General features: G+C 38.4%; 1 protein-coding gene and 1 non-coding gene across 2 annotated transcripts; one reads left to right on the forward strand and one right to left on the reverse strand.

The window, feature by feature from the left end:
• Nucleotides 1–391: 391 nt before the first annotated feature.
• LOC141635079 (small nucleolar RNA R71) lies at nt 392–498 on the reverse strand. Its single transcript, XR_012539785.1, has one exon. It is a non-coding gene; the product is annotated as a small nucleolar RNA R71 (small nucleolar RNA).
• A 5844-nt stretch (nt 499–6342) lies between these two features.
• On the forward strand, nt 6343–10068 carry LOC141630643 (uncharacterized). The gene is made up of 3 exons (XM_074443423.1): nt 6343–8290; nt 9466–9518; nt 9865–10068. Exons 1-3 carry the CDS (start codon nt 6343–6345, stop codon nt 10066–10068), a joined length of 2205 nt encoding a protein of 734 aa, XP_074299524.1.
• Nucleotides 10069–21568: the final 11500 nt, after the last annotated feature.

A 21568-nucleotide genomic window follows, 5' to 3' on the forward strand; every position in this document is an offset into this window, starting at 1 on the left:
CCATCTACTACCAAAAAAGATGGTGAAACTTTCCGATCATTCTAAGCCCACCGCGGCCACGCTTCCGGCCGGAATCACAACCACTCAAATCACCGCGCCGGACTTCGAGATCAAACCGGCTTTCATTAGCCTTGTGGAGAGGAAGCAATTTGGCGAAAGTCCTTTGGAGGATCCCAATTTGCATGTGCAAAACTTTTGTGACTATTGCTCCATGATCCGTCAAACGGGCGTCACCCAAGCCCAAATAAGGGAAATACTTTTTCCTTTCTCTTTGAAGGACAAGGCTAAGCTTTGGATCAATAGGCTTGACCGCACCACCTTGGGAATCACCAATTGGGAGACATTAGCTCTTGCTTTTTATCAAAAGTTTTTTCCACCGGAGAAAACTCAAACTTTGAGGAGCCAAATTACCGGATTCCGTCAACAAGCTCTTGAGAGCTTATATGAGGCTTGGGAGAGGTACAAAGAGCTTCAAAGGCAATGCCCACATCATGGGCTAGATGATTGGTTTCTAGCAATAACATTCTAAAATGGATGTTGTGCCGGGTCCCGAAGGATTCTTGATTCTGCCAACAATGGGCGGTTTGATCAAATTGACACCGACCTTGCTCATGCCACGATCGAATCTATGGCGGTCCATGATGCCCAAAATGTCAATTTCCGAGTTGTGCCATCCAAAGGTAAAGAAGAATCCTCTAACAACTCCGTTTTGCTAGCCCAAATTGTCTTGCTCCAACAACAATTGGCGGAAAGAGATGCAAAGGATTCCCTTCAACAACTCAATGCCATGTCTACAACAAGTCAAATCATCGTTTGTTACGGTTGTGGAGGTGCGGGTCATTATGTCGCTCATTGCCGAGCTCCTATGGAAGAGGTAAATGCTTTTCAAGCTTTTAGACAAAGTTCATATCCACCGGGGACATTTTCCAACACTTATAATCCGAATTCAAAGTTTCATCCGAACTTGTCTTACACTAGCAACAATGTGCTTAGCCCTCAACCTCCACCGCAACAAAATGCCTATGTTCCTCAACAACAAATGTATATCCCTCCACCGGGGTATCAAAATCAACAAAGGCCCCCACAAAACAATTACCAACAAAATCCACTACAAAATGGCCAACAAAACAATCAAGGAGGTGGTAAGCTAGAGGGCATGATAGTCCAAATGCAAAGGGAACTATTGGCTCAAATTCAAAAGAATGATCAAGCTCATAGTGCCGCGGTCAAGATGTTGGAACAACAAGTGGCTCAACTAGCCGCTTCTAGCTCTCAAAGGAAGAATGGTCAACTACCTCCCCAAGGTGAGCAACCACATGAAACCGTTAATTCTATCTCCTTGAGAAGTGGTTCAAGCTATGATGGGCCATCCATCACTTTGGATGAAGAGGTGGTTGTTAAAAAGGCCAAGCTTGGGGGAGATGACAAGAAGAAGGCTAGTGAAGAGCCTCTTGTTAAGGATCGTGTGCCATTTCCTCATCGATTGTTGATGCTTAAGAGGAAGAGCAAGCTTGATGCCAAGATTGTTGAGCCCCCATTGCCCGAAGATAATGACAAGGTGATTGTTGAAAAAGTCTATCCTAATGCTAAGGAGAGTGATGCCGTTACGAAGAAGGTGAGTATTCCCAATGTGAATGAGAAAGATGTGGAGGATGCTCCTCCAAAAGAAGTTGTTCAAGTACCATTTCCCCATCGTCTAGCAAAGCACAAGGAGGAAGGTAAGTTTGCTAAATTTTTGGATGTTTGTAAGAATTTGCAAGTTACCATCCCGTTTATGGAATTGATTACCCAAGTCCCTTCTTACGCAAAGTTTATGAAGGAAATCCTCTCAAAGAAGCGATCCTTCAATGAGGTTGAGACCATAGCTTTCACCGAAGAGTGTAGTGCACTCTTACAAAACAAGTCTCCCCCGAAACTTAAGGACCCCGGTAGCTATTCTATTCCTTGCACTATAGGCAAATATACCATTGATAAGGCCCTTTGCGACCTAGGTGCTAGTGTAAGTGTCATGCCATATTCCCTTTGTGAAAAACATAACATGGGTGCTTTAAAATGCACAAGTATTACATTGCAAATGGCGGACCGTTCTTTAAAGCGACCTCTAGGTGTCTTAGAAGATGTTCCAGTCAAAGTTTGCAAGTTTTTCATACCCGTTAACTTCCTCATACTTGATATGGCCGAGGACTCACAAACCCCAATTATATTGGGTAGGCCATTTTTACACACCGCGGGTGCGTTAATTTATGTGAAAAATGGGAGGTTGACATTGGAAGTGGGCGATGACCGGGTTTCCTTTAGCAAAAATAACACCGTTAGAAGCCCAATGTTACAAGAGTCTTGTTATTTATTTAGCACTGTGGACTCTTCTTATGCCTCTACTATGATTGGATCCTCACTAACGGATCCGTTAGAGGACGATATGGGTGTTGTTTGCTTTGTAGGTGACGATGCTAAGGGCACTATTGCTAAGAGTGCCAAAAAGAAGAAAGGGAAATCTTATTTGAAGAATTTCAAATGGTTGTCGAATGCGAAAGGAGCTATGAAATGGAGCTTGGTTGGTGGCAAGCTCGATGATGAAACTTGAATCAATTAGCTTCTTACGTCGTGCGGGACGTTAAACCAGCGCTTCTTGGGAGGCAACCCAAGCTTTTTATTGTTTTTTTTTTCTTTTTGTTTTTAATTTTCTGCAATTGACTGTTTTTCGTAGATTAGTAATAAAATATTAGACTTGACGATGTTTGCTTTGTGATTTATAGGTAAACAATGAAGAAAAAGGTGATTGTACGCTTCCCCAAGCATGAGATCCTGATCGGGGTCGTAACTTTCAACAAACGGGGAAGCCAAAAGAAATGCGGAAAAGGTCAAATATGGTGAAATGTAGTCAACCCCGATCGGGGTTGGTGGCCCCGATCGGGGTTGGTGGCCCCGATCGGGGACGCAGCTTTTTCCGAAAAAAAAAAATTTAAAAATTTTTAAAAATTACCTTATCACTTGCAAACATTTTTCCTTCTTTAAATTTTCAATTTTTCGCCCTTTTATTGAATTTTTTATGAAAGGAAGAGTCCCCCGAATTCATGCTTGCTTGGGGGAGGCTAGCAAGTCAAGTAAGTTTTTAATTGCTTTGCATTTTAGTTTAGATCTTGCAACCCATTAAACATAACCTCTAGTCCTTCTTGTTTTGTGCTTTGAGCCATTCTTATGGTTTGATTGGGTGATTTGAATTGTTGGCACATTGAGGACAATGTGATGTTTAGCTTGGGGGGAGATATTGCATTTGCATATAGTGTAGTTTGCATGTAGGGTAGAAAATTTAAAAATTTTTGAGAGAAATTTTTGTTTTCCTCTTTGCTTATCCTAATAATGGCTTGTTGTTAATGATTTATTCTTTAATGATGGGATATTAGCTACATGAGGATTTCTTGACATAGTAGATGGAAGATGAAGAATGAACCGAATAGGCTTGATCTTGACTTTTGGCAAGCTACAAAATGGTAAGGTAGAGTCCCTTCTTGACCGATGCATCCATATCCGGTCTCTCTTAGGTGAGTGTAGATGTCTCCTTATGATGTGTGTTTCATCAAAACGCACAATTATGATTCTCATGTCATCTATTGGTAAGCATGCATTCATTTGTTATAGCATTTTGGAGCCATTCACATGAATATAATTGCCTTCTTGACCCCTTCACAAACAATTTTCCCTAGCTACAGTATAACTTGCCTACCCTTGTTGAGCTAGTAGCTTGTTTGGTCTTGTTTGGGTGCTCAATTGGGAGTTGTTTCAAAGTTTGAATATCATGTGAGCTTGGTCTTAATGCTCTTGAAAAAGAAATGAGAAACGAGGAAAAAATGAAAGAAAAAAAAAGTGAAAAAGAGAAATGATGAAAAAAAAATGAGAAAAGAAAAAAGAAAGAAAAAGAAAAAGCATGAAAATGAAAGAAGAATTATTCATTGAAAAGAAAAAAGAGAAGAAGAAAAGATGTGAGAAATTCTCAAGCATTATTCATACATTTTGGAGAAATTTCTCATGGATTGAATTGCAAAATTAGTTTGGAATTGGGATTGAGCACCTTTACAATTTGGTAGTTGCTAGCTTGACTTAGCTCCACATTACCATAATTAATTTGTTCCCCCTTCTTACCCATTACATATTGCCTTCTTCCTACTCATTTGGCTTCTTTATCATGCTTGCATTTGATTGTTTTGTCCTACTAGATTTGACGTGTTTACCATATTAGATTGCGGGCACATTGTTATAAGTCGAGGATAGTTGAGTGATCATTGATACGACTCATTTAGTCGTAGTTATTTGGAGCGATTTAGTATGGTTTTAATGGCTTGGAGTAGTTTTATGAAGCTTAATTGCAGGTTATTTGTTAGTGAGCTTTGGTTAGCTATTGGGCCGGTTTTACAAGTTTTAAACGGAGTCCAAGTCCGAGGAGAGATAGGCCCGGATACCTATGGAGATACATGAGATGCGTGCGCTTAAAGTGCGCTAATTGAGCGCGCATAAATCAAAAGAAAAGGGCAGCGGCAGCAGCTATGCGTGACCTGCGTTTGACCTGCGTTCGACCTACGCGCGACCGAGGCGCGACCTATGTGCGACCTATGCGCGTCTTTCGCCGTGTCACGCTTCACTTTGTTTCCAATTAAATTCTCGTGTTTTGTTTCCTTATTTGACTCGGTTTGTTCCGATGAATTTTATTATTATTATTATTATTTTTAGTACTTTATTTCCTACTTTAATTATTTACCTTATTACTATATAACTTATTATTTTAGTTTTAAAAAAGGGGGACACAACTTTAAGAAGAGAAACCCTATTATTGTTTTTAGCAGACGATGTGTAACTAATCTTTCTTCTTGGATTCGAGCAATTGAAGCACTCTTAATACGATTGTGAGTTTGAATGTTTTAATTTCTTGTCTTGATTATTGTGAATTGCTTAGTTATTAATTTTATGAATGTCGATTGATTATTGCTAGGTGTACAACTAGTGATTGATTTCTTCATTCTATTGTTAGTATTGTTAATTGAATAGGATTTATTGATTAACTCTACGCTAGTAACAGCTAGGAATTAATATTGAACGGGATACATTGATATTAGTACTTAGAAGCGATTCACATAAATATCTAAAGTGCAACTGGATTGTATGCATTATTTATTCTCTATCGAGTTCTCTATTTTATATTGCTGCTGTTGAATTAAACCTTGAACTGGATTGTTAAGGTTTTTTAACAGTTAGGGTTGATTAAGAACGGGATTCGTTTTAATTAACTATTCTTAAGGAGAATTGGAATTTGTCATTCACGATAGAGTAATCAAGATTAGTAATTGAAACCGTCTTTGTTGATCAATTGTTATTGAGTGTGGATATATGCTTGGCTCTAAGACCCTTTTAAATCATTTGATACACCGAAAGTCATTAGTTTTATTACTTAATTTGCATTAGCTTTTAATCTTAGTTTATTAGAAAATCAACTCAAATCCCCCCCTTTTGTTACTACGATCTTTAATTACATTAAAGATCGACTGTTCCTACACCATAAATTGCATAAATTGTTAATCTGATTCCCTTGGGTTCGACCCTTATTTCCGCTTTACTACTGTTTAGTATTTGGATTTAAGTGATATAAATTGTTAATTTGAGGCATACGACTTTAGCCTGTCAAATTTTGGCGCCGTTGCCGGGGAATTGGCATTAATTATTTTTGTGTTTTAGTGTAGGTTTATGCATAATACTCGTATTTCTAACCTGAACCTCGAGCCTTTCGATCCAGAGATTGAGCATACTCTTTTCAGGTTACGAAAGAACAAACGAGGTGCAATAGTGGTTGTTCCTGAAGGCAGCGAGTTCGACGATCTACATTCAGACTCTGAATATTCTGAAATTTCTGAACAACCCGAACCTTTGAATATGGCTAGAGAAACCCGCACTCTAAGGGAGCTCACAGCTCCAAATCTTAACGTTCAACCATTGTGCATCACTTTTCCAGCATTGGATGATGGAGTCACTTTTGAACTGAAATCTGGTTTGATACATCAGTTACCAAGTTTCAGTGGTATGAGCATTGAGGATCCGAATAAGCATCTTTCAGACTTTCATATTGTGTGCACTGGTATGAAGCCACCTGCTATTACTGACGAGCAGTTGAAATTGAGAGCATTTCCTTTCACCATGAAGGACAATGCGAGAGACTGGTTAAACTATCTCCCACCGGGAAGTATCACTACTTGGGTAGGTATGAAGAAGGCGTTCTTGGAGAAATATTTTCCTCCTTCTCGATCATCTCAGCTGAAAAGAGCCATCAGTAATGTTGAATAGCAAGACGGGGAAACTATGTATGAGTATCTTGAGAAATTTAAGAAGCTCTGTGCTAGTTGCCCTTACCATGGTTACTCTGATCAGGATCTTATTATGTATTTTTGTGGTGGACTGAACCAAGATGACCGTCGCATGATTCACTTTGCTTGTGGAGGAAATATAGCCAACAAAAATCCATATGAGGCTTGGGAGGTTATTTCAGAGCTAGCTGAGACCTCTAGACAGTTTGAGAGGAAACTATCACGAAGAGGAGTAAATGTTATGGGTGTTAGTCCTGGCTTAGAGGAAAAGGTTGATAATATTGTTTCCACTCTCAGTGACATGTTATCTGGAAGACAAATGGCTACTGTTTGTGGCATATGCGCTACTGAGGGTCACCCTAATGATTTGTGTCCCTACTTGCGAGAAAGTGGCCAAGAAGTGGTGAATGGTGTTTGGGAGAGTACTACAAATAACAGGAAATGGGATCCATATTCCAAGACCTATAATGAAGGATGGAAGGCTCACCCTAACTTTCGTTGGGGAAACTCTCAAGCCGGTTCATCGTCTGGCCCTCCTAGAGGTCAGTTTCTCCAAAGACCACAAGGGCAACAATTTAATCAACAAGCAGCTGAGCAAGCACCACCGAGTTCATCAATGTCCACGGAGGATATGATTCGGGCTCTTACTCTAAGTGTTACTCAAGATAGAGCAGATAATAAGCAAAATTTTAAGAATCTTGAAAATCAGGTTAGTCAGCTGGCCACTGCAATTAATCGGTTGGAGGCTAGAAATTCTAATGCACTACCATCTCAAACGGTGGTGAATCCTAGGGAGAATGTGAGTGCCGTATCATTAAGGAATGGTAGGCAATTGGTCGAGATTGAAAAGCCAAAAGCTAAGCCTAAGGTGGTGACCATTCATGAAAAAGAGGAAGAGATAGTGATCGAGGAAGATGAAAAAGCTTCTAATGTCAAGGAGAAGGAGCAGATTCCCTCTTCTATACCAAAGGAGGAACCGGAGGTACCTTTTCCCGATGCATTGAAGAGAACCCATCACTTTGAGCATGACAAAGACATTTATGAGGTATTTCAAAAGTGCGAGGTAAATATCCCTCTTCTTAATCTTTTAAAGAGTGTTCCTAAATATGCTAAGTTTTTAAGAGAATTATGCACTATTAAGAGGAATAACAAATTGAAAGGGATGAAGAAAGTAAAGGGTAAGGGTTTTAAGGGGGAGATTATTAGTGAATATGTGTCTGCTCTATTTCAAAAGAAATTACCCCCTAAATGTGGTGACCCTGGTATGTTTGCTATCCCTTGTACCATAGGAGACCTTAGGTTTGAGAAGGCCATGTTAGATTTAGGGGCGTCTATTAATGTCATCCCTTTTGCTATTTATGAGACTCTGAAACTTGAACCTTTAAAAGACACTAGTGTTGTAGTTCAGTTGGCTGATAGGTCTAGTGTTTATCCTAAGGGGATTGTGGAGAATGTCATGGTAGGGGTTGGAAAGTTGGCCTTTCCGGCTGACTTTTATGTTCTGGATATGAAAAATGAGGCAGGTGCTATACCGGTCTTGTTAGGGAGACCATTCTTGAGGACCGCGGGGACGAAGATAGATGTCCCTAAAGGTTCTCTTACCATGGAATTTGATGGGACGGTTGTTAAATTTGAAATTAATAAACCATCTTATCGTTCTCTGACAATTCATTCATTGTGTGCCATAGACACTTCTACTAACCATGTGTTACCAAAGTGCCGGAAATCTCCTATTCCGAGCAATGTGTCTTGTGTTTTGCAGGGATCCCCTCATAAGGAACAAAGGTGTGTTATCTTATGGGATTGTCGGGACGATGCAGAGGCATTTAGAGGTAAAAATGAGGCTTGGTTTGATAAGTTAATTCGCCGGAAGGGCTCCGGGAAAGGTTTGCAAACTATCCATATAAAATCTCGTCATCATTCTTCCTCTTGCAAACCTGTTGGTAAGTTAAGGTAGTTTACTTCTTCCTATATTCAGTCGGGTGGTTACCATTCCGGAGATGTCGAGCCAACGACGTTAAACAAAAGCGCTCACGGGAGGCAACCCGGGTTTTGTATCCTTTTTCTAAGGTTCATAGTTAGTTAATTTATTTCGTTTCATTAGTAATTAGAAATTTTATTGTTTTATGTTTATTACTCGTTTTAATTAATTTTATTTTGACGGTTTATTATGTATACTAGGACCGTAGAATAATATTTCAAGACGGGAGGAAAAGTCCTCGAGACGGAGGGGTCAAGTATTGCGCGCCATAGTTGAGCATCTAGCGCATTAATCTGTCGCGCATAAATCGAAGAATTAATAGCGAGCAGTCTTCATCTCGCGCTCGACATTCACCCTATGCGCACCGAACGCGCGTTCGACGCTCACCCGAGGTTTGCCTGAATGTCGCGCGCCTCTTTCTCAGGTAATAACCCTTCCGTTTCTTCTTCCTATTTCCTAAAAATCAAATCACTTCCATACAAATCCTTCTTATTTCCAAATCTCTCCCACAAATTGATGCTCAATAAATCAAAAAAATATAATCCGCACAATATTGTTGCTTCTTGTTCATTCATTGTTCAAATTCCAAATTCATCTCTATACTACTTAAATTTGGTGCGAAAAATTGGGGTTTATAACCCTAATTTCTGAAACAATTGGGGATTCTTGCTGCAATTCCCATATCGTGTTCATTCACTATTATTTCAACAACAAAATCGTCCCTTTAATGCTGAAATTTGTCCTATTGTTCTTGAATTTGGTCCGAAAAATTTGGGGTTCTCTAACCCTAATTTTGGAATTGAAACAATTAAACAATTTTCGCCCCCCAATTCGTTTTTGAGCGCTTAAACTGGTATTGTGTGTCGACTTGAATCGCTCGGTCCCTAATTAGTGAGTTCGATCCATTGTTTCTTGAAATTTCGTCTGTCTCGCTTTGAATTTGGGGCGGAAATCTGGGTTTCATACCCTTAATTTATGAACTCGAAAATTGATACCTGGGTGAAAGCGATTTTGAGGCCTGAATTGGGTTTGTTGTCTCTATTTCGGCGAGTTTCAAGTTCTTAACAATTGCGGTTGGTCTGTAAGTACTTATGCTTAATTTCAATTTCTCTGCTGGGCACTGTTACTGAATTGAAGGCTGTCGTAAGGTTCAGGTGTCGGGTTTTGTCGCGAGTGAGGTAGTGGCTGTCGTGAGTTGTTGTTGGAGTTGCTGAGTGTATTTCTTGGGTTGCTGCGTTGTTGCTAGGCTGTGAATTTCTGGATTGTTGTGAATTTGTTACTAGAGTTGCTGTGAATTTGGTGCTAGAGTTGCTGTGACTAGGTGTTGGTGAAGTGAGGTTAGGTAGACAGGTAGTGCTGGGCTGTGTTGTGGGAGTGCTGAGTTGTTGAAGTTTTTGTGTAGTGCAGAGGAGTACTGTGTAGTTATTGCTGGATAAAGGGAGTGTTGGAGTTGCTGTGGTGTTGTTGAGATTGCCGGTGTTGTCGAGTTGCTGCTGTTTTGTTGTTGTTATTGGTTTATTGCTGTGTTGTTGTTAGATGGCCCCGAAACGGAAAAATCCACCCCGAAAAGATGCAGAAACTACCTCAAAAGTTGTCGTAAGTTGTTGGAGTTGCTGTGGTGAGGCTGTGGCTATGGAGGAGGCTGGCGGTTCGGGTGAACCTGTGAATGATGAGGAAGAGGAGGCTGATGATGGTGAGGGTACTAGTGGTGGAGAAGCTATTGATGACGCCTCTTGGTGAGGCCGTGTAGCGATTGAGCTGAGGAATTGAGAGATGAGTGACATGTTCAAGGACATGAATCCGGGGTCTTACAAAAACCCCGTGGATTCCATGTATGGAGAGTTGGCAGAGGGGCTCGTGCAAGAGTCCGGCAGACCCGTCGCTTCGGGTCTCCTTCTTCCTAGTTGGTGGTATGCCCCTTCTTGTTTCTTTTGTGTTCCCGTACATTCGTACAACATTGGGGACAATGTTGAGTTCAAGCATGGGGAGGGGTATAGTCACTATTGTACATTTTATTCCGTCGTTTGTAATTTAGTTTGCTTTCCAATTTTTAAAAAAAAAAAACAGCAAAAAAAAAAACGAAAAAAAATTGAAAAAAGAAAAGAAAAAAAGAAAGGAAAGTATCCCGGCTAGGTGAAAACCTGAAAGGGCGCCTAGGCAAAAATGGGAAAAGTGGCCGAGGACGGAGTGAAAACCCAAAAGGGCGCTCCGGGTAAAATGAAGAATTGAGATGCGTGCCACGAGAGTAGTGTGAGGAAATAGCTAGAGTGAAAACCCGCAAGGGCGGGCGCTCTTGGCAAAATGAGAGATTTAGAAAAAAAAAATCCATTTCACACTAATTTTTGTGTCCTGTTTTTGGTGTGGCGTCATAAGAAAGGTGCTAAAGAAGGTCGGTCGGGTAGGACTAGTGGCTAAGGTGGGGAGAACCGCGGTGCTATGTTGTTGTTGGTTGCACCTTGCTATGGCGGTTGCTGGTTTTGTGCTAGTGAGTGGAGTAGAGGTGTCTAGGATTATATACATGGCTAGTTGGTTTTTATTGTGAGCCTTGTGAATTTTTGGTTAGGGTGGAGCGATAAGGGGCGTAGCATTGTTTTCTATTGCTCTATTGTGGTGACTACGGTCACTAATTATTGTTACTTTGCTCTTTTGTATTTTGAGGATGTTGGTGTGTTACTCTTTGCTAGGCGGTGGAAACGATTACACTTTTTGAGGGTGCTTTGGAGGGCGTGAGAGGGAAGTGAGCATTCTTGTTGTCTGTCATTTTTCTACCATGTCTTTGGGTCGAGTTGGTGTTGGTATGCTTTTTCATTGTGTTCTTTGGTTTTACATCGAGGACGAGTAAAAGTTCAAGCATGGGGAATTTGATACGACTCATTTAGTCGTAGTTATTTGGAGCGATTTAGTATGGTTTTAATGGCTTGGAGTAGTTTTATGAAGCTTAATTGCAGGTTATTTGTTAGTGAGCTTTGGTTAGCTATTGGGCCGGTTTTACAAGTTTTAAACGGAGTCCAAGTCCGAGGAGAGATAGGCCCGGATACCTATGGAGATACATGAGACGCGTGCGCTTAAAGTGCGCTAATTGAGCGCGCATAAATCAAAAGAAAAGGGCAGCGGCAGCAGCTATGCGTGACATGCGTTCGACCTACGCGCGACCGAGGCGCGACCTATGTGCGACCTATGCGCGTGCTGCTGTGTTACGCTTCCAGCTTTGTTTCAAATTAAATTCTCGTGTTTTGTTTCCTTATTTGACTCGGTTTGTTCCGATGAATTTTATTATTATTATTATTATTTTAGTACTTTATTTCCTACTTTAATTATTTACCTTATTACTATATAACTTATTATTTTAGTTTTAAAAAAGGGGGACACAACTTTGAGAAGAGAAACCCTATTATTGTTTTTAGCAGACGATGTGTAACTAATCTTTCTTCTTGGATTCGAGCAATTGAAGCACTCTTAATACGATTGTGAGTTTGAATGTTTTAATTTCTTGTCTTGATTATTGTGAATTGCTTAGTTATTAATTTTATGAATGTCGATTGATTATTGCTAGGTGTACAACTAGTGATTGATTTCTTCATTCTATTGTTAGTATTGTTAATTGAATAGGATTTATTGATTAACTCTACGCTAGTAACAGCTAGGAATTAATATTGAACGGGATACGTTGATATTAGAACTTAGAAGCGATTCACATAAATATCTAAAGTGCAACTGGATTGTATGCATTATTTTCTAAAGTGCTGCTGTTGAATTAAACCTTGAACTGGATTGTTAAGGTTGTTTAACAGTTAGGGTTGATTAAGAACGGGATTCGTTTTAATTAACTATTCTTAAGGAGAATTGGAATTTGTCATTCACGATAGAGTAATCAAGATTAGTAATTGAAACCGTCTTACAGTGATCAATTGTTATTGAGTGTGGATATATGCTTGGCTCTAAGACCCTTTTAAATCATTTGATACACCGAAAGTCATTAGTTTTATTACTCAATTTGCATTAGCTTTTAATCTTAGTTTATTAGAAAATCAACTCAAATCCCCCCCTTTTGTTACTACGATGTTTAATTACATTAAAGATCGACTGTTCCTACACCATAAATTGCATAAATTGTTAATCTGATTCCCTTGGGTTCGACCCTTATTTCCGCTTTACTACTGTTTAGTATTTGGATTTAAGTGATATAAATTGTTAATTTGAGGCAGACGACTTTAGCCTGTCAATCATTCACATAATTGTCCTTTCACATAAAAAGAGTTTGAGTGCCCCGTGAGAGTCCATAAGTCAAAAGATCATGCAAGAGCTTAAAGGTTCATTCAAAGTTTTCTATGCTACGCCGTCATGTAAATCTCAACCATGCTTTGCTTTTTTCCTTGCCCATGTTGTTTCGGGTTTCTAAATCATTATGCTTAGCTTGTTTGGATATTGCAATTGATGGGATTTGGTTTCTTGCTTGAGGACAAGCAAGGGTTTAGCTTGGGGGAGTTTGATAAGTGCATATTTTATATATATTTTCATCCCCTATATTAGCTTCATTTTATTTGTTATTTAGCACTTATCATAGGGTCATAAGCTAATATTTGTTGTTCTAGTGTATTTGCTTGTCTTAACATGTTTTTGTAGGAATCTAAGCATTTAGAGGCTTTTTCCTATCATTTTATACACTAAGTTCATTAAGCTAAACAAGACCAAGTGTTGGACTAAGCATGGAGCATTGGATTGGGTTTTGCATGGAGAAATTGATGGGTTAATATGTATAATGCAAATGTTGACAACAATCAAAGTCAAGCCCAATGTTCAAATCCAAGTCAAGGTGGAAAACATAAGATTCTAACATGCTTAGGATGCTTTTTGGGAGCTCTAAAGATCATAGATGGAGCATTTACCCGGGTGCATTAAGGGTCATTAATCACACTCTTAGGATTCCTCAAGCAATTAAGGGAGGAATTAAGAGAAAATACCCGGAAACACACGACTCCGATCGGGGTTGCATGCCTCTTGGCTTTTACGTTATGCTCTCCTCTCCTATAAATAGGAGAGGTATTCCAAGGCTTTGATCATCTCATTTTTACGTCTCATTTTCCTTACATAGCCTTAAGCAAATACAATTCTCTCAATAGTTTTCTCACTAGTTTATAATTTAGTTAAGCTTGTAGTTCTTCAAACATTTAGTTCTAAGTTATTTCAAGCATTTGGTTTTATTTATTCTTGCATACAAGTTCTCTATTATTAAGGTATTTCTATTTCTAGTTTACATTTTACATATCTATTTTGTTTATACTAGTTTATAATTTAGCACTCTAATTAGATTACTCTAGTTTATTTTCTTTCACATGTTAAAACATTTAGTTCATATAAATCACTCAACCATGTTTATCATTTCTCTTTATATAGTTTACAATTTACACCTTAATATGAGTAGCTAAATCTCTTAGTCTAAGGGCTAGGGGAGCTATGCATAAATCAAGTATATAACATGATAAAATAGATTAATAATAATATTGCTCATATTGCTTCTATCACATGCTTGCGCCATAACGTTTAATCTTTGTTTAAGGCCTTATTCAATTGATTAAGTTTGTTCATTCATTCAATAAGTCGAGAGGCACGGAATTGAATTAGACTAAGCATGTATAGTAGGACGACCTAGTCATGGACGAGAGTTTCTCTAGGACCCGGTCTATGGTTAACACTAATATCGTAAGGTGGGTGTCTCTGAACCTAAGCAATTGACAATGTTATTAGTACCAAGTTTATCATGATCATATGTTTACTTTTGCAAGCGTGACCCGAACCCCTTAGACTCTCTTTTATCATATAATTCACATCATAGTTTTATTAGTCAATCAAACAAACCAATTAAACCAAAATTGAAGTCGACCTTGATAAAAATCTACTCATAGCAATTCACAACGTAATTCCCGTTTCCTTGTGGTTCGACCCCTATTACTACATTTATTTGTGTTTAGGGAATTTATCTTTGCATAGGTACGCGATAAGCCTATCACTAGTAGTCACCTCCCTTATTTAAAAGCACGGAGTGCACTGTAATACTACGGTTTTATGTGCTGTTGCGTACTCTATCGAGTGGGGCTTACTTTGTCGAGTAAGTTTGTTTGGTTTAAGAAATAGTGTTCTGCTGAAGGGTACTCGATCGAGTAAGTTGGGGACTCGATCGAGTAAGTTACTTACTCGATCGAGTAAGTGTGTTTTTACGGATTATTTGTCGGGTTTTGATAGCAACGCGGGGAGATTATAAAAACATATTTCATCATTTCTTTTTCACTCTTACTTCATTCTAAACTTTTCACAAGAGAACACAAGTTACATAGCTTCCCTTCTCACATAGCTATCAAATCCTAAGAGCTAGAGTCGTCGGGTCGTTGTGTTCTTTACGCCTTTGAGACCGTCGTATTATGGGTAAGATTCTTGTACAGTCTTTATGTTGTTTCATTGATTTTTGTTGAAACCCTAATTGGGTAAATTGGGGATTTTTGGAGTATTGTGTTTATTAGATGGTGATTGTATGATTGTATGTTTGATAGGAGGCGATTTCATTGAAGAACGATTTTGATTAGCTGATTGTGACGATCTTGGTGATTGCTTTTCCAGGTAGGGTTTCTCTACTTGGTTATTGATTACATAGTTGTTGTTGATGGTTGTTTAATGTTGTTGATTCATACCGTACTGGAATTGGTAATTGGTAATTGGTAATTGTTGTTCTATAAGTGGTTGGCTGCATAATTGTCTGTGGTTCTCTAGGTGAGTTCTCGGCTGAGTGGAGTCACTTGCGGGAGTGGCTTCATGCCCTTGATTCGCCCTCTATGGAACCCGCCACAGAGGGAAAGTGCACATTAAAGAATATGGGTTATCGCTCGGATGTGATGAGCGGGGCTTAGGTGGGAATGGGTGCGGTCCCCCACTGGCGGCAAGGAATATCTATTGCGATAGGTATTCTGATAGGACTACACACTTTAGTGTGTAGTCAGGTGTGTAGAGTTGTGACGGAGTTTGGGTAATGTGTGTGTTGTATCTTATGTATTATGTTTTGTGTAATCTGTAACTGACCCCATTTAAATGTTTTAAAAAATAGGGTGATTCATTCGGGGGTGGTGAGCAGTTGTCTAGCAGGTATACTATGGATCCGCGCGGGATTAGCTGGGGATGGAGTCGCCACGAGTCTAATAGTAGTCTTCCGCTGTGTTATGATGAGACCTTTTGTTACTTTAGTTGTAGTTTGGTTTTAGAACAGTTGTACTTTGCTTTACAGTTGATTTTGTTATGTAATCACTTAAACTTATCTATTAAAGTACGTTCTTTTATGGTCTATTTGATATTTATTGCCTCAGATAACCGAGATGGTAGCACTTTCATGAATTTGGTGGTCCTGGTAAGGCACCTTAGTGTGTGGAGGTGTTACAAAGTGGTATCAGAGCGACGATTTTGGAACCTGTAACTAATGAGCCCAATGAACATAAAGAGTCAAATTAAAATGAACCTGGGTAGGAGTTGTTAGGAGCTAATGCAAAAAATTGGGAGACGTCCTAATGTCGCGAACTCGCCCTACAACTTTAAACCGGTCACTATGGGTGTCATGGGATTGCTATGTGTTTACTAATGTTCTATTGCGTATGTTGGATGATGTGTTGTATGGAAATGTTGGAAAATGACTGTGGTGGAATGGGGAATGTGGTGAAAGAAGATGAAGTGGATATATGATAAAGTGTTGTGAATAAGCATGTTGCATGATAGGTGGTTTAAAATGTGGCATTATAGTAACATGTAAATAGAATGTTTGTGTTTGATATATATATATATATATATATATATATATATATATATATATATATATATATATATATATATATATATATATATATATATATAAGATGGTTTTATTACTTATCAACATAAAATAAGAAGGTTTAGTGAGGGTACACATTTTGTTCAATCTGAATTGATAACTGTGGAAGGAGAGGCACCGTTTTGCCGTTATGCCGTGGATAGGCGCTAGGCGTTTTTCTTGTCATCTCTGAGTGGTTACCAGTTCAGATTAAACACTTTCGTGGTAATATCCCAATCACTTGTAATGAGCACTTGGGTGTGCGACCTCGTTCTTATACTATGTTGGTACTGTATAAATGAAGAATTATATCCAGATTTCAAAGACGATTTAAATATTGTCACAAGACATAAATGGGGTCAAAAACCTATTAATACTTTGTATTATAATAAAAGACCTACACCTGTAGATATTATGCAGGAAGAAAATGCTGAGATTATTGGTAACAGTTATCGTGGAACTGATATTTACGAATGGAATATAGACTATTTTGCTGAAAAACAAATTCATATTAAGCGGATCTTTATACAGTACCAACATAGTATAAGAACGAGGTCGCACACCCAAGTGCTCATTACAAGTGATTGGGATATTAGCACACAGTGTTTAATCTGAACTGGTAACCACTCAGAGATGACAAGAAAAACGCCTAGCGCCTATCCACGGCATAACGGCAAAACGGTGCCTCTCCTTCCACAGTTATCAATTCAGATTGAACAAAATGTGTACCCTCACTAAACCTTCTTATTTTATGTTGATAAGTAATAAAACCATCTTAAGATAATAACACATCCATGGTTTCATATATAACTTAATCAAGTGTCGTCATAATTCAACAAAGGATTTAGCCTATTAGGCTCATCCTTAGAGTCTAGATATATAAAATAAAAACAAAATTAAAAACAATAAAACTTACAAACTTAAGTTGTGCTCAGAATGGAAGACGAACGGTTGACGAGATTTTTATTAAAGAAAGAAGATTTACAAGGGGGAGAGAGAGAAAACTAGAGAGAGGGGTAGGAGAAGCCTGCCCTCAACTAAAACAACTGCCTGTTTATATAGGCAAAAAGAAAACTATGAACAAACAGTAATTGTACTATAAGCTTTGAAAAACAACCACACTTTATTAGTGCTTAGAACTATTCCACTTTATTAGTGCGAGAACTATTACTAATGCTCCATTGTGCATCATCTGAGTTGCATCTTTTTACTATTTCTTTTGCATGCGTCTTCTGAGTGGCATCTTTATTCCACTATTTTTCCTTTGTCTTTTGATTTGGCATCTTTGACCTTTTTATTTGTCATTTCTTCTTCTATTAATAATTGGACTTCTATCTCTGCTTCCATTTCTTGAGCATCTTGAAGAATGTCAAATTTGTTCTTGCTATTGGATGCTGTAGACATTGTCATTGATATATTGCTTGTCTGGGATTTATTATCCTCATGCATTTGTTTTTGGGCTAAAGCCCTTTTTGCCAATTTGGAATAATGGCTAAGAATTTCAGCTTCAGTTTTATCTTCGATTTGAAATAATTCTCCAGATAGTTGGTTCTCTTCCAATTCTCCAGACTCTTCAGCATTGAAGATAATTAGACTATCAATCTTGTCTTGAATTAAATTGATTGTGTATATACACTTTAACTCATTAGTGTCCTTATCTTGTCTTAACATTGCGTCCCAAAAACGAGAATATGATTCTCTTTTTAAACAAAATAATTTGAGATCAGTATATCCTGTTTTGGGGATAAACTTCCAAATCCAGGGAATAGAAAATTCAATAAAGAAATTCATTTGAATAATGCCAGGAATATCATCCTGATCAGTTTTTGGAAGTAATTCTTTCCATTCGTCATAAAGATTTTTAAACATTTGTGGCAGGATATCTTCATTAGTTCCATAAAATTGCCACCATTTAATTAACCAAGTTAGTAGATTTTGATAAAAACTTCAGGGTAAATTTTTATTAGCCATGTATGGCTTTTTGTAGGATTTTCATATAAGAAAACTTTGTCAAAAGCCTGGATGTAATCCCAGTAATTGTACTCAACTTTGATATTATTTTTGTTTATCAAGGTTTTAGAAGTAGATGGAGTTATTCCCCATTCTTCAATGGATATTATCCTTTTGATATTAATTTTTGAAAATCTCCAGAAATTTCCTGGATCCTCAAAATGCTTAAAATTACATTCATTATCAGCGAGGATTCCTTCATAAAAACTTCGACTTTTATAAGTCTCCATAGGATATTGATTATTTGTTAAATAACGGTTATATAATAACCAGGGATTATCTTCCCATTTTTTGTCAGAATTTTGGAGTATAATTATCTCCCTTTTCTCTGGTGATTTCACCATTTTCTCTTTTTCATCAAGAGAATCTTTCATAATTTTTTTGAAAGATGGAGAACTTATGTTAAGTTCTCGTTGTTTCCATATTTGGAATTCCTCAAATTCTTCTTTTGTGATATTATCACATAAATTCTTGGCTATTAGCCTTGTTCCACCATATTGTGCCAAAATATTATTTGGTCTTATATAACCAGATGATGAACCTGGTCCTGGGTTATTGTGACACCCTCATTTATCGCGGAAAAGTAAACACGTAATTCTAGAATAAAACTGCATGGATATGTTTGTAATAGGTTCATTATAGTAAAAACCTGTAATTTTTAAAAACCTGAACCTGTTATAAAGATATCCAAATTGGAAGGTGTCAAACATACAAGGTCTAACTAGAAGTTTCATAACATAACCATCGCTAAAGTCGCGAATAGCACATTATACAACCAAATGTAAAGAGGGAGACATATGTCCCTAAAATGTATGTGGCATAAAAATATTTAAGGGTCACAATATATTAAAGTCAATCTAGGTCCCAAGGTTACTTTGCTCGCTAGCTCGTCCATGTACCCCATATATGCATCACCTACCTGTCAATCGCATTTTATACAAATACGAAAGCCACAGTCAGTGGGGAGTAACTCCGAGTTCTCCCAGCCACGAAATGTCATAATTAATATAACATGTAAACATAAGATTATGAATATGAATAACACATAGCCTTAGCATATAAATGCTAGACAATCGTGCTTATCATGTGAACAACAATATAACAACACATAGTCCTAGCATGTGAATACTAGACCGACTCATACTGCACTATCATGTGAATCACATAACATCCAGGAATCCAAACTCTATCAACCATAGCCGGCTTGCATCTCACCTTCTATGATTCATAGAATCATCAAACAAGAAAGGACAATATATCAAAGACAGGCATAAGTTCTTAGCACGGTCAATAGTCACTTTGTAACTCGAGTCTATACCACGAGGTAGGGAAGGTAATCGAACCGGTATCCTGGCTCAGAGGTTCTATAAAAACATGGCCAAGACACAACACAACCCTAGTCCTAAATCTTGAGACCTAGACATGCGGATACACACCACCGCACCCAAGACCCACAATTTTATAAAACCATGTGAGTACCCTAAGGAGTCCACCAAAGTGTTGGCTAGTACTTAAGCTGACCACTTACTCTCAAAATAAGTAACGAGGTCATGCCCCAACTTGGATATAAACCCACCAAGTCAGGAACACAAAGGTTATTGAGCAGTGAACATACACTCGTCAAAGACTATAATGGCCTATCTATGATGAAGGTCGAAATACTCACCTAGGACCTAGTCCCAGCTAGTCCCAGCTTGAATACTTTAGACCACACCACACAAGACAAGTAGGATACCCAATTCAGCTGACAATCCAACCATATCTCCAATATCAATAATAATCCAAATTCCAGCTAACCGTTAATCTCATAATTCATGAGAACAAGCTAAAATGGCAAAGAGGCAACAAGACTGAAGTATAAGGCAGCCAATTCATCCAACAACCAACATGTGAAATGATAGTCATAAATATTAAGGCATCAACGTAAAACATCCAATAACCAATCTCACCTCAAAGACAAACCCTCGACCCGAGTCCCGCGACGGGTCATCGGTCAAATCGAGGCTGACCGGTTTAATCCTAGTTTGACCAAACTCGTTCGGTCAATCTGGCCCAGCTCAGAGTCTTGGCCTACTTTGGCCCAAATCACAAATTTTATCGCCATATTATTCTCATGCTATTCCCAATTTCTATCATGTGAGAAACGAAAGTAACACATTATCAATCACCTAAACACTTAACAAACAACAAACACAACATCAAATACTAGTGTGACATTAATTCGTCGAGTAACTCGGAATAGTTACCTTACGCTAGCAAAGAGACAAGTAAAAACTTGAGAAAGCTTCTAAAACCCAAAATTACTCTTCATCTTCAACCACATATGAGCCACCTAAAATAATTATGTGAAAGGACGATATTAACGAATTATCGTTATATAAAAATATGAGACGGAAATTAATGTAATTATATTTTAAATAAACCAAACTAGCGTCAAAACAAATTATAGACACGACTCTAAAATTATTATGACAACCTCAAACTCGGCCTAACCACCAACTACACATGGCCTCAAACTCGTGACTTAGCTAGGCCACTGCCTAGGCCACGGCCAGAACAACCAGCTACTACTCCACCTAATGGACCACCCAACCATAAACAAAGGAAAGGAAGAAAGGGGAAAAAACAGGGGTATGAGTACCCCGTGTCCAACCCAACACCACCCCGTTCAACTCTCCCTCCCCCGCCGCTAAGCCAAGCAACCATCCCTACCAACACCTATTATGGCTGACCAGACAGGCCATTTCTACCGCCTTCCACCATCCCAAAACAGTCCTAGCAATGTATACAACCATCTCCAAGTCTCAACCAATATTCATCCCAAACAATCCCTGCATGTCAGTATACACCGTCTTAAATATACCACTTACTAACTAGCATCCCAAATGATCCCTAGAGGTCAGTATACACCGTCTCAATCATCTCCCCATATCAGTATACACCGTCTCAACTATACAACAAACTAATTAACATCCATAAGGATCCCTATATATAATTATACACCGTCTGAACTATAAAACAGACTAACCAGCATTCTAAATAAACATATTTTACAAGTAATATTGAGTAGCCTATCATTGTTACCTTTTTCCGATTGAACTAATCATTTATGACTAACAAATCTTATACAAGACCGTCTATCTTAGCATCTACAACCGTCTTATAATAAATAAAGCTGAAAGTATAAATTGCGTTTGTAAAAATACATGACGAAAATGAATTTTACTTACAACGGATTGACGAGAACGACGAGAGGAGCGCTATGGAACAAAAATAGTTGAAAACGGATGACAAACGGAGCACCAGGACGGATTATAGACAAAAGTTGAAGAAGGAACAAACAGAAGGAAAAAGAAGGACGAAGAAGAAGAAAAGAGACGTGGGAAA

This window comes from Silene latifolia, chromosome Y, assembly GCF_048544455.1.
Source record: "Silene latifolia isolate original U9 population chromosome Y, ASM4854445v1, whole genome shotgun sequence".
NCBI lineage: Eukaryota > Viridiplantae > Streptophyta > Magnoliopsida > Caryophyllales > Caryophyllaceae > Silene > Silene latifolia.

Bases quoted from the DNA above. Each gene is read 5' to 3' on its own strand.
- LOC141630643 (XM_074443423.1), top strand. From the start codon at position 6,343: ATGTATGAGTATCTTGAGAAATTTAAGAAGCTCTGTGCTAGTTGCCCT. The intron at 8,291-9,465 runs GTAAGTTAAGGT...ACTGAATTGAAG, and splicing joins TTCCTCTTGCAAACCTGTTG to GCTGTCGTAAGGTTCAGGTG. The intron at 9,519-9,864 runs GTGAGTTGTTGT...TGTTGTTGTTAG, and splicing joins CGAGTGAGGTAGTGGCTGTC to ATGGCCCCGAAACGGAAAAA.